The sequence below is a fragment of the Tachypleus tridentatus genome, chromosome 12, assembly GCF_004210375.1.
Source record: "Tachypleus tridentatus isolate NWPU-2018 chromosome 12, ASM421037v1, whole genome shotgun sequence".
Taxonomy (NCBI): domain Eukaryota; kingdom Metazoa; phylum Arthropoda; class Merostomata; order Xiphosura; family Limulidae; genus Tachypleus; species Tachypleus tridentatus.
The window spans coordinates 19704151-19718819 of record NC_134836.1 but is presented as its reverse complement, the minus strand read 5'-3'; the positions used below and the strand labels follow the sequence as shown (position 1 = coordinate 19718819).

The following is a 14669-nucleotide window of genomic DNA, read 5'->3' as shown; positions in this document are numbered from 1 at the left end:
AAATTTATTCTTCATTTTTTTTTAATTACATGATGAAAAATCCTGAATAATTATATTCCTATAAAAGTACAGTGTATACATTTTAAAACTAGCAACATAGTCAAAACACATTATAATTGAAATGATACGGAATTGCTCAAGGTAAATATACATTTAAATACATAAACATGAACTTTTAATTAGAGTACCTTTGTCTAGAACAACTTTGTACTTGTGTTTAAGTAAAGATTCAGTAGACAGAGAATCTTCTGCCTTCAAAATATCTTCAACCTAAAATATAAAAAAAATACACAAACTGGAAGTAAGTCACACTATCTAAATAACATATTCTATCCATCTCAGTAATAACAGAAGCAACATTAATGTAGAATATGTTTCTATGACTTAAAGAGAATAACAAACATTTAATACAAGATTACAAGTTATCATTGACACAGTTGACTTTTATCCTAGATGTTATTGCTACAGATACATTAGAAATATTTATTCAATATCTGATACCTGAGCAGCTAGTCATCACCACCCATATCAACTCTTGGGCTACTCTTTTAATACCGACTAGAGGGATTGATAGCAATATTATAACATCCCCATGGCCAAAAGGGCAAACACGTTTAGCGTGACAGGGATTCAAACCTGCAACCCTCAGATTACAAGTCGAGTGCCTTAACCACCTGGCCATGCCAAGCCTCTTCTAAGTAACAAAAGTATTTAGCAGTTGTTAACCATCTAGGTATGAGTAGGACCTTTTTACAGAAGTAAATTAAAAATCTAATTAAACAAGTTCCTTATCAGTTTATTCAATACACTTGTTATCCAGTCATGGTTTATAATTCAAATTTTAATATGTTTTAATTACCTAATTTCAAAAAGAAACATTTAAATAAATTCTTAATATTCAACTTTATGCATTATGTGACAATCCTTTGCTCTAAATTGTCCATTTCAGAATTTTTTAACACTAATATATTACTTTCTAAGTTTACAATGACTCATACACAGGATATTTCCAAGATAGAATGAAAACTTGTACCATTTATTCTCTTTGCTTTGATAAGTTATATATCCTAAACTGAAACTCACATGCCACAACCCTAAGATATATATGCTATATTAAATAATTGTGAATAATTTATTTGCCATTACATTATTTATAACAAGAGGAAAAAAAAGATAAGTTCATTCTCATGATTGGTTTGAATTATTCTGTATTCTGCTGTACAATCAAACTGTAATATTTCACTCATTACAAACACTCTAAGTTATTTTTCAAACATAAAAGAGTTTATGTGCAATAACTGTTAAATGGGTTTGCTTTTTTTTGTTTCTTTGTTTTTACTTTTTCATTAAACAAAGTTAAATTTTCATAGAAAGCACAGACCTGAAAATATACCATTTATTTTCTGGACTGAACTTATTACGAACACAAAATAATATATAATGAAACATTACCATTGAAAACTATTACATAATTTCAAGGATTAATAAGTACCTCAAACTTCACCTGCACTCCTTCTTGCATACTAAGTGACTGAGCTAGTTCAACAGCTGATTGAATAAAATCTACCCCAGAGACATTTTGGAAACCTCTTTTTGCCTGTAAAGAAAATTAATTTGTTTCCTAGAATAAAAAGTAAAAAAACTGTTTGTTTCATGAACAAAAAAGTGGTTAATAGTAATTATATTAATTATTTTAAAATATTCATATTTCTACTATTTTTTTTTACTCATCAGCCAGTCACCATAAAAAATAATTTATAAATTTTCATTTGTTTTTTCCTAATTCACATGCTCAAATAAATACAAATACCATTACCACAAACACTATCAAAATGATACATCAATTTATATTTCATTAGCTGTACACAAGTTGTTACATAGCAACTGATCTGGTGCTATCACCTTTGTCTTTGAAATCACTGAGCAGATACATCCAGTGGAGTTAAAGTATCTTATATATACATAAACATATGGGATGAAAATATATCCTTTTAATTTTATCACTACTGTGCAAATTATGGAAATTAATTTAAGGTAAGATTTTAATAATCATTCTGATCCAGAAAAAAAAAACTAAAGGTAAGCAGAATGCAAGTTCACTGTCTGAGGAATCCATCATCTCATCCAACAATTAAAAGTTGGCTTTGGAAATCATCTATCTTATCCAGAAAACACAAATGGGTTGGGGAATCCATCATCTCATCCAACAATCATCAATCATAAATGGGCTAAATTTCTAAACAGTTCCATCAAGACAGGTCTAACTTCAAATTAAAAAAGATCAGTAGATCAGTCCTTGGTTTATTTACAAGTTTTCTAAATCAAATATTCATATACAGGGTTGACATATTATAACAGTTTTTGTAGGAAAATCAGCCAAGTTATGTAATAACCATAACTGACATTATTTTACAGATAAACAGCATTATCAAAACTACATTTTGATATTGTTTAGTCTTTTGTAGGCATTAAAGACACGTTCACATTAGAAATTTAGAATTTTCAAGACAGGGATATTCCATGTACTTAATGGCATTAGAAAACAAATTTGGATAAATTGGGGCACCAGAGGCATCAAGAAAATGACCTGCAAAGTGTAGTGTCTTGTGACAAGTGATGATCAATGAATGGAGAGGTCAGTTGTAAAATCCATCCATGTCTTCCAAACAATAATATGCAATATAATCAGGAAGGATCTTCATCTAAAAAAAGAACAGCAAACTGCTTTCCTAACATATCCATTCAACTGTTGCATATGTGACATACCTCAAGTAGATGGAAAGTGTTTCAAGTAATCATACAATATTTCATATGAAGATATAACAGTCAAGTCAACAGATGTAGCACCTATTTATTTCTTTACGAGCAAACTGTTGTAATGGGCACTGGAAACCACCATCTTCTAGGCACTGAGTGGATTATAAAGTTTGCACAAATGAATAATGTACTTTTGACAAACCACTTATGCTGGAACCTTTTGAAATGGAAATTCCAGTATATAGCTGTTGTCAAGATGAATGTTCAACAGATAGAGCATGCATGAATGTAGCAACATAGACTTTCACAGTGTGAAAAGGCTTCAAAATCATTTAAATATAAAGGTACCAAACCTTCTGTGTATTTTATTTTTTGTGAACACAATTTAAAACAACACCTCTGCCCACAAAGAAAATAACCTCATGTTCTATAAACCAGGACAAATCATTTACATAAATTGCAACTTCTCAACAACTTAAAAACATCTCCCTTATAACTGCAAGAACACACCACTAAAATAATGAGACTCCTTTAAAAGAAAGAGACTATCGTATTGTAACATATCAATAACCTAATCCATTAACTGATATACAATTAAAACTATATTAATATCTAAAATACTTAACAGCTTTTATATAAAGAATACTTCTTAAATTAAGGTAAAACCAGAATATTCATTGAAAACCTCATAAAGCTCTTTCATAATACTGCTGTGATCTTTTTATATAATATATAAAACTTGAGTTTGAAAATAAAATCACATTCATATCTGACACAGATAGATTTCCCCAACCAGTTCAATTAAAAGAACTCCATTTCCACTTCCTAGATCCAGGACAGGATCTGTCTGATGAATATTTTTATTTGTGCTTAGCCAGGTTACAAGTCGATCCACACAGTCTTCTCCAAACCTGTAAATACATACAAGCTCTACTTCAACATCCTAGTTCATGTTGTGTTCTGTGTAATTTAACAAACTAAATATATCAAAATTAGTAAATATTGTTGTGTATAATGGAGAAAAAACATTATAAAGAGTCTACTGATAACCTTCTAACATGGTTAAGTGAAACATATTAACATTAAATCAGCATATAAATAATTTTCTTTACCGTGAACAACATTTAGGGTATTCAGGCGATACTAGAACTAGCCAATAAATTTGAGATTCAGTCTTGAAACTTAATTTCTTTACATGCTCTTTACATAGTGCTGATATTTGTTGCATGATTTCAATTGGAAAAAACAAAAAAAATCAATGTACAAATAACACAAAGGAAATAGATACATCACAACACTACGTAACAAAATTTTTACTTCTTGTTCCTGGGCAGAAAGTGTTAATTCCCAATTGCTTATGCCTAAAGTAAATGCAAAAGACCTATTTTTCTCTTCAAACTTTGCTTTTGTGACCTGGAAGCATATAATGAAAATATGATGGGAGACTATATTAAGGAGCTGATACTTGAAAGTGATTTACATTACAGTCGCATTTTTGTATAACTTTAGTATAAATACATGTAAATCTTGATTCATATGTTGTTTTATTCAAACCTTATGTAAATGAAAATGTGCAAATTTGCCCATTTTTATATAGAAAATAGGTTAATTTCTAAATTTCATTATCCAGGTCACAAAAGCAAAGTTTGAAGGGAATAATGGCCATTTTCTCTACTTTTACAACATAAGCAATTAAGAAATAACACATACTATCCAGGAATAAAATTTGTATTACATAGTGTAATTAAGTGAAATATAAAAGAATGGAACTGTCTCAAGTTCACTAGTTTTGTACATAAGTGTTTCAATGATTCAAGAAATGTTGCACTTAGAATAAAATTAATCTTTTATATCTGTAATTCTGACAGCAAAATCCAAAAATGTTCAATAAAATTAAACTGGAAAGAAAAAAAAATCTATCCAAGGTGCAATGTGATATTCAGCACAACTATCAACATGTTATAGTTTCAAGAGAATCATTACAGTATTAACAGGGCTAGGGATACTTTGATTTGTCAGTGGCTCTGTAATTAATCTATAACCATAAAGACTCCAAATTGTTATAAATAGAAAAATTAATTTTAATATTTCAGACAATATATATGACTTAAGCAAACTTTATTTTCTGGATATACATTTCCTATATGCACATCCACTGTCTGCTTCATATTTATGTTACACTTTCCCTGATCTATGTGTTTTACCTAAAGATATTTGTAAGCATAAAGTGTTTACCTGCTTTATGAGCTACAATATACTCTAAACCTCTACTAGACTTCCTCACCTGTGAATACGTAAAAGTTAATGTAATCTTACAGAACAAAACCAAAATATCAAAACACTAAAGTTTTAAGGCATTCTATAAGACTCACCATTTACTCACAAATTTAGTAACTAATACTTAATACCCACATTCAGAAACATGAATATAAATACAACTAATACCATAATGTTTTAACAATACAAATGTCACACTTCTCAAATGACCTACAAATTTGAGTTTGAGATTGCATGTTACTAGCCAATAATTGTGTTCCTACAGGTTGCATTAAATATGTAATTAGCATAATGAAGTGCTATTGGGTTTTGCTTCTCAAGATTCATATGCCATACCAGACTTCAATAACCATGAATCATCACCACAGTATGCATAACATAATATTAGAGGAAGATAGTAAAAAATATTTATGTAATACAGAGTTAACACAAAGTGAAAAAGGGTGCACGGTTTGGCTTATCATAGGTCGTATCTGTAGTTGATCGTCACAGAAAACTGTTGAAAGTAGCCAATGGAATAATTTTAGCACTACAATGGATAACTTATAAATACATTATACTATAACCTTTTTGTTGAGAATATATTTAGGTTTACAGTTGTTATTTCATAGTAATTTAGTTAGGATTGGCTACTTTTGCATTTTTTTACATCACATATAGCATGGCCTAAGTTTTAACATTATTAGGCTTGTTACTAGATCAATAGGCTCAATTTAATATTGTTTTCATATAATAATACTACAACTACTAAGTCACTGGGTAATAAAATTAAATTGAAATAAAGAATTATCACTACTATTAGCTAAGAAATAAGGATACTTTATTTAAGTTTAAATTATTCTTTGTATTATTATTATTATATGGAAGCTGCTGAGAATTTAAGCCATTAATGTTTTTAAAATTATAAATAAATGGTATCAGCATCACCAGATAATAGAATTAGTTAACTATCAATTTTAAGTGTTCAATTTATCTAAAATTTAATCCATAAATCATGAAATAGCTTAAATTTAGTTAAACTTAAATATACAATTATTAAGGTATATGAAATAAGAATATAATACGAGACCATTATTCAGTAGTGAGACTTCAATACGTTAGGTTTGTTTTTGAATTTTGTGCAAAGCTACTCAAGGGCTACCTGCACTAGCCACCCATAATTTAGCAGTGTAAGACCTCAATACGTTAGGAGACAGGGATAAGTAAACTGAAATTTAAAAGATGTATCAGATTGTGTTATGTTTGAGAATTAAAACCATCATCATTATTTTAAGAAGGATAAAAAATATACCTCAAGAGGAAAAAGATACAAGAGAAAGGAGAGCCTTAGAAGAGAGAAACTCCAACCTCAGAAATACAAAAGGATGAGGTTAAGCCCAACCAGCAAATGCTGTTATAAAGATCCTAAATTGAAAATGATATTGAAAAGGAGTCTGTACGATATATTATGTCTGGGCACAAAAGATAATTCACAGTCAGATTGAAAGCTCCCAGCATATGACATACAACAAGTCGAATTTGATGTGTGTGGTTCCAGTATAAGAAATTCAATGTACAAAAACACAGATCTCTGGACAAAGTGCCTTCTTGGTGGGTAATACGTACCACTACCACAGAACTGTCGAAAGGAACTGTCCATAGATAATGTCAGGCAAGAAAAATAAATGACATAATGCCCAATATACTGACAGAAGTTTGAGAACAGTGATACACAAAGAGCTCTCATCTGGAGACCAATAGACCAAATCTTCCTAGTGATTGACCCATACTTCTAATCCCCAAACGGATGCATCCATAAATAGATGTAGGTTCAAATGCAGGGAATGAAGGGGCATTTTGCCATGGTATGGGCTTTGTCCAGCCATCACTGAAAATCATATCATAGGGAAAGGGAAAGGGAATTGGAAGTAAAAAGAGGATCTCGATCAAGGTTCCATCATTTATGAAGGACCCACTGCAGGGATATCATATAAGTATGAAAGAGAGGGGCTGGTGATGTCATTATAGACCACATCCCCAAAAGTTATTGAACCTTATAAGAGGATAGACAATCCTCAGGAACGTATCACATACACAAGTCTCAGAAATGGAACCATATATAATCCCAAAGATATCACAACCCATTAGGCCCCAACAACAAAGAAACCACATATTTTATGCCAAAACCAAAGATGAGATGTGGTGAAAGGGAAGGAGAAAATGACAACAGTAAACAATGCAGGATTTCTGTGAACAACTTCAAAGAGATGTATAGAAAGGGACACCATAAGAGGCTAATAAGGGTTCAAAGTAAGCAAATCCAATATGATATAAAAATTTATTTCATATTTCTATAGAATAATATATCTGAATTTTATGTTTTTCCTTACCAGATTTCTCCAACATCTCCATAATCAATGAAATTTTCAAGTTCTTGCTCATAAGCTCCTTGCCAGCTGTAAGTTTTATAAAGATATGTATCAGTATGCTAGAATATGTTTCATAAAATGCCAGTATATTGTAACTGGTTTCATATAAACTTCTATAATCCCAAATAGCCTCTAAGAAGAAGCTGATAAAATTCTCCAGCCACAGAATTCTAAAATATACATTTTACCACTGTTTTATGTAGTTTTCACACATGAGAAACAAAAATCCTCAAATAAGCATAAAATAAGATCTAATAATATTTTTAGAAAATAACCTAAATTTTACATACTATACTAGATAATGTTACAGTAATTTGGCCCTCTATTGTTCAACACATCCTCTTCTGAGCAAACTTCCTGCCTATTATATTTTAAGCCCTACATTATATGCCAAAATTATTATGTCTTTAGTCAATTCACTGCAAATATTTGACTATAAGTCTTAAACCTAATAGCCACCAGTAATAAAATAAATTATTTTTACATTAAAATTCACGTGTAAAAATATTAATTTTTAAGAAATATATTCTTGTCATCATGAATCATCCATTTTCAAGAAAGATCATTAGAGAATATGTGAAAACAAATATATACTCAATAAACAACATTAGCTGTTAGGTAACATTCTAAAAACAAATAATCAGATTTAGTATATAATTAACGAAATTAAAAACAAGGTATCTAGATAAATTTCATGTACAATATAAATCATTGGTTTCTTCATCTACATCAATTAACCTCACAGTTATTGATTTATAGCTTCAGCTTTCCCTTTGTCAATTTAGATTGTCTAGCAGACACACGAGGTTGTAGTTCTAACTTTTTAAACTTATGCAGACAGACATGTACAGTAAAATTTGCAACTCTCACATAAAAATTTACTTAAAGTTTTGTGTAACATACACTTCTAGCTTCTAACACATAAATATTTCTCACTTGTCAGATATAACACACAAACACTAAAAACATCATACAGAATGAAGTGTTCTGTACAACTGGCAAAAAATGTTTTAGTATTTGATACAATCTGTTATAACTTCATGTGAAAAATGTTAAATAATAAAAGAACTTAAAGATAACAGAAGTTTAACTTCTTTTGCAGAACTTAAGAAACAAATAAGTTAAAAGCAACAAAAGTGTAAATACGGTAAATTACATTTATCTAGACTATGTTAACAGATTTTCAGTTATTTAAGTTGGACTTTGCAGCACAACCATTTCTTACTAACATGGTAAGATATTTTCTAAACACTAAAATATTCTGATATAAATTTATTCAAAACAGTTCATACCACATGGTGAATTAAAAGTTAGATTATAAATTTATAAAAGCCAACTCATAGGTGAATTTTGAGCTAAGTTTGCTGTGTGAAATACTCTAATAAAACTATGGTGTACTTTGAAATTTACTCTTCCATAATTCTGTTAATTTCAATAGAGAACACAAAGGATGCTTTCTAAAGCTATTGATCACAAGATCATGAGTTGGTACTGACATTAAATATTTTATGTATCTATTACACTTTTAAGTAGACAATTTTTGTATCATCCTTTTTGAAAATATAGAAAAAAAATGTATCACATAATTCACAGTCACAATGTTATGAATTACTTCCTCCAGCAGACTATGCTACAATTAAGATGTTTCATCACGAATACTCTGCTTAAACAATCTATTAAAGTATGTTTCATACTGTACACCAATTTTAATTCAGTTAGTGTTAAGTAAATAACAACTTCATATAAGTAACTTTCCGACTCTTTCTAAAGATACCATTAATTTTCCATATAAGTTAACTAAAACTTGTTGAAAAGTACACAGGAAAATTCAAACAAATCCCTTGTAATGGGTACACTGTCATTACAACACTAAATAGTTATTTAATTAATACTTATGCTATTAGTAATGACAAGCAGCAGGCCTGGAGCTTAATTTGCAATCAGAGGGTTGCAAATTCGAATCCTAATTGCTAAACATGCTCATTTGATATGGTTGCCGTAACAATGTAAAAAGCTGTTGGCTAACAAAATTACCAGCATATCCTACACTATTGAAATTACATTCGTAATGTGCAAAATAGCAACAATAGCAGTAATGCAACTAACAAATTCATTTTCAAGTAATTTCTTATTTGCAGTAAATGCTACCTACATCATGATGTACGAACAATAATAGTTATTCGTTTACAGTTTTTGTGTTAAATGCCGGACCCGTGTTAGTACTGCTACTACTTTATTGTTATTATTACATTAATTGGAAATATTATTAGTATCGCCTTAGTAATAGTATCAAAATTTAGAAACGAAAACAAACTAAAATTTCCTTACTAATTTTTAGTTCCTAGTGCTGATGAATGCAGCTCTTCAGTATCATTTGGATTTCCTGACATAACCGCACTTGCCAAATTTTATAGCCACATTCCTCAGGAAGCTACCATGTTTAACAAGATACTTTTCCTTTTTCCTTAGTGTATGTGTGATTCACTAGACGTAAATATACATTTCTTTTAAAAAGTAAATTCTAAACATCCATACTTTAATGGCATGATTTTATAACCTTGTTTTCTAATTTAACAACATAAATGTAATAAAATATGAAACATAATTTACTTGTCGCGAAACATTAGAATTAACTTCTTTGTTTGTTTTTGAATTTTGGGCAAAGCTTCATAAGGACTATCTTCGCTAACCGTCCGTAATTTAGCAGTGTAAGACTAGAAGGAAGGCAACTAGCCATGACCACTCACCGCCAACGCTTGGGCTATTCTTTTACTAACAAACATAATAACGCCCCTACAGCTGAAAGGGCAATAATGTTTGGTGTGACGGGAATTCGAACCCGTGACCTTCAGATTACGTATCGAGCATCCTAACCACCTGGTCATCCGAGCTTATACCGTACTTATATCTAGATTTAAGAGATTTAAAAAAAATACATGAGTAAAAAATAATTTGTTTGTTTGGAAACACAAGTATACACAATGGGCTATCTATACTATTCCCATCACGGGTATCAACTCCCAGTTTCTTGCACTGTAAGTCCGCAGACTTATCGCTATACCACTAAGAAGCATGTGAAAACTAATATATAATATTCTAATTATACAGTGTTCGCCGTAGTTAATACCGACGACGAGTGTCACTTAATAAAGTTCTACATATTGCTGGGTCACTGCTACAAATCAGAAGTCTGTTTGAGCATGTGAGCAATCAGAAGTACAAGAATATTCAATAATGGTAGAATTTAAATATCATAACTTTTTTTTTTTGTAATAAAATGACGTTTGTTGTTATGTCTTGCCATTTGAACTAACATACCTAGATTTAAAATTATAACATTAAATGAGCTTCTAAAAAATACTAGAATTTATCAGGCTTCCTAAAACACAACCAACACATTACATTATAGAGTACCTAAGGAAAATTTTGAGAGGGGTGTATGTAACAACAGCCCCCAAAACAAAATTCCAAGGATACTTAATGACTCGGCAGTCCTTTTCCGCCCTAAACGCGAGAAGGTTACAATAAGGTGACCTGATTTTCTCAAGTCCAAAGCGGTACACTTAACTCAATTTGAACATTAATGCATGGAAATGACGGATATTATATAAGGGCAGAACAAATCTTATGTACAGTCACAGTACAGTAGAGCTTATCAGTATTAATTTTGATAATATGGGATATGTAAGTTCATTATTTCCCAAAGTGAGACAGTTTCGCATTTACTAGTTTCTGGGGGTCAGTGGGACAGGTAGTTCAAAAATGGGACTGTCCCGTCGAAAGGCGAAAAAATACACATATGTATGAAATTGCACATATATATGCGTGTGTGCGAGCGCACGCGTGAGCCGAAATATTGAGTTTGGAGAGGCGGGGATGAATGCGTAGGCGTAACCAATATAAACTTTCTTTAAAAGTACTTCAACAAAAGACAGTTGATCACAAAAAATGCTTTAATAGAAACTAATTGTATTCCTAATTCACAAATCTACACAACTTCATTGCTAGTCGATTGAGTAAATGAATCGAAGCAAAAACTCTAATTGCAATGGCGAATTAAAGGTTGTATGGGCCTAGGGACTAATAATATTTGTGGTCTCTACATCCCATGTAATTTTACATAGAAAACAATTATCAATGGGCTTCCATTAAGATCATGTGCCATAAGACTGAGCTACCTCTATCCACAACCTAAATACGCCACTGTCTAACAGAGATCTGAATTAATAATCGTTTATTCACTGAATGCATCACAGTAACTCGTTAATCATTGACGGTTCAGTTGTATTTATATTGTACCTGATTCTTCTCAGCAAACAAATTTTCAAAATCGTAACATATAGAGCTCTTTAAAAAATACAACTTCTTATACAACCCTTCATGAATTGCAGAGTCCATTAAACAATCACAATGTAAAAAAAATAATACACTAAACTGTCAATTCACCAAGTCTTTTTGTTTTTTTCGATGGTTCTGATATGCAGATTTGATTAATTATTATATTTTGCTTTCACTATTGCTCTATCAATGGGGTGTTCGTCCTGAATAGAGCTCAAGCAAATCTACTGGTAGTTATATCTTTGTTGATGCCTTTAGAAAATGATATCGAAAAGAACTCTGAGTTCCTCTGCAGGTTGACTTTCTAGCAAATTCTTCTCTGGAGTTAGCAGTTGACCATTCTATCACTGACACACTTCCAAAGATCCATCTGTTCTTCTGGACTCGAAAATCCCATCATTGATTATTTTCAGTGCAATATATGGCCTTTCCAAACACAAGCTTAACTTTAAAGTGTGTTCTTTCTTGCCTTGCGGATTCTTCTGACACTTCAGGGTGGAAGGTATGTGTAGTGAACCAGTATACTGATAAATGCTTGTTTGAGATGGTCTCTTACAATGGTCTAAATACTCTTGGAAATTATTCAAATTAACAGAACCAATACATGAAGATGTATTGTCAGTTTACACATCAGATTCTAAAAATTACGAAAATGTGCATTATATACAAATCATAGTTTCCAGTGTACACTTGCAAAGTCTTACAACACGAAAATCTATAGGCAATTCATTGAATGACTTCACTGACATGTCTTTGTAGAAAATAACATGAATACCCATTTCATCCTCCAGCTGCTAGATTTATTTCATTGGTTGTATAATATACAACTCATGAAAATAATCTGGGGACTTGTTTCTCTTTTGCGGATGAAGACCTTTATTTAATATGCTGCATGCCGTTGCCTGTGATAGAAATTTTAAGTCTAATGATACACCTATTTTATAAATAAACTTATTTACAGAATTTTGTTACTGAATGATCGATTATTTTAACAGACGGAAAAGACCTCTACGCAAACACTGAAATAAATCACTCACTGAATACGTAATATATTCTTATCGAATCTTCTCACACTGATTTCTTGTATTTAGAATGTACTCTTATTTCTCCAAATCTCACAAATAAACGAAATTATGAAAATTCTAGGTATTGCATAATTATTATAATTACCAGCTCTCTGCAGCAAACAGCTATATTATTGCACTGAAAATATAGCTTTCAACCTATATTACTTAAGATATATTGTTTGAGATTGTTTTCTCATGGCCAAGGAAAATACTAGAAACAATATTATTTTAAATATTATTTAACTCCACATACAGAAATGATTAAGAGGGTAAAAGTTAGGGAACATCTGGGTGCAAGTGATGATTTCTTTATAAAGTTCGATATATCACTGCGTATGGAGATAAAGAATAATGATATTTTAGCTACAAATTTAAAAAACAACATTTTTAAGGGATGCGACAAGAATTATCTGTTGAGAACTGGATACCTGAATTATTAGAAGACAATAACATCCAAGTTAAACATATTCCTTATATAAAGAAAAGAATGGCTGCAAGTAAAAAAACAAACAAGTTGGCTCTCACAGGGTATAAGAGATAATTTTTTTAAAGCATCATAAATTTAAGAAATTTAAATTGACTGATATGACGGGAGACTTAAAAGAGTATAGAAAATCAATAAAGTTGGCAAGCAGGAAATTAGGACATCACAAACGGTGTGTTAAAAAGGTTATTGAAAATGTAAAACGGAAAATTAAGGATTTTTTTTAAATACATTAATAGTAAACAAAGTTTTAGGATGGGAGTAGGACACTTGAGGGATGATGAAGAAATGCTCTGATGATTTATGAGCTGATTGAGTTATTGAATGCTTATTAGTTATTAGTTCATACTAACAAAGATTTTAGCATTATTCCACATCTTGAACAGTTGAAAAATGGAAACAAGATAAAAAAAAGGTAACCACATTAGTTGTGAGCTAGCTAGAAAAAAATATAAAATTTAAAGAATGATAAGACTCTTCGCCAGATGATATTTTCCTGAGGATTTTTTAAAGAGACAAAAGATTGGATATGTCATTCACTTGCTATTATTTTTTGTAAGTCCTTGATTGTTGTGCAAGTGTCAGAGGTTTGGAAATTACTAAATGTCACTCCTAATTTCAAGATATATGATAAAATTGTCTCAGTAACATTAGGCTTATATTGGATGTGGGAAATGTTTTAGAAAGTCTGATAACAGATGTTTTCTAAAGTTTAGAATTTTATTGGATAGTTAACATAGTTTCACTTGGGAAAAATCTTGCCTTACAAATATTTAACAATTTTTGAAAATGTTACTGTTTATGTAAATTAGGATAAGAGTGTATATTTGGTATATACTGATTTTTAAAAAGCTTATGACAAGGTGTCATATAAAAGGCTTGTTATGAATTATCTATACAGCTGTGGAGGATAAGTTAGCAAATTGGATGGAAGAATAGCTAGATGGAAAAAAGCAGAAGACTGCTATAAATAGGGCTCAATTTTAGGATATTTGCACTTTTTTGTTTAGATCTATGATATAGATAAAGGAATGGTTAATAAACTGTTTAAATTTGCTACGAAGAAAATGCTGCTGCTTTACAAAATAATTTACCCTCTTTAGTGGATTGGAGAAATAAATGGCAGGTAGGTTTTAATTACAATAAATGCGAGATAATGCATGTGGATTCTCATAATTTGAATTATAAGTGTAATTTATAAGGGAATAACTTTAACAGTATCAAGAAAAAACGGGATCTTAGTGTAATAACTTATCAGTTATTTGCTATCCAGTGTGCTGTTGTTAGTGGTAAGGCGAATAAAATTTTATATTGCATCTATAGAAATATTTAATACAA

General features: G+C 30.7%; 1 protein-coding gene across 4 annotated transcripts in view; it reads right to left on the bottom strand.

The window, feature by feature from the left end:
- LOC143235083 (EEF1A lysine methyltransferase 2) overlaps nucleotides 1-9926 on the bottom strand; it is a 39761-nt gene extending 29835 nt beyond the window's left edge. For all 4 annotated transcript variants that reach the window (XM_076472880.1, XM_076472879.1, XM_076472881.1 and 1 more), the window contains exons 1-5: nucleotides 9771-9926; nucleotides 7404-7469; nucleotides 3551-3668; nucleotides 1493-1597; nucleotides 189-270 (exon numbers count right to left, since the gene is read on the bottom strand). In XM_076472880.1, the coding sequence (XP_076328995.1) occupies nucleotides 189-270; nucleotides 1493-1597; nucleotides 3551-3668; nucleotides 7404-7469; nucleotides 9771-9832 (433 nt within the window). In that variant the 5' untranslated portion in view covers nucleotides 9833-9926. The remainder of the gene's footprint in view (nucleotides 1-188; nucleotides 271-1492; nucleotides 1598-3550; nucleotides 3669-7403; nucleotides 7470-9770) is intronic.
- Between the last annotated feature and the right edge of the window lie 4743 nt (nucleotides 9927-14669).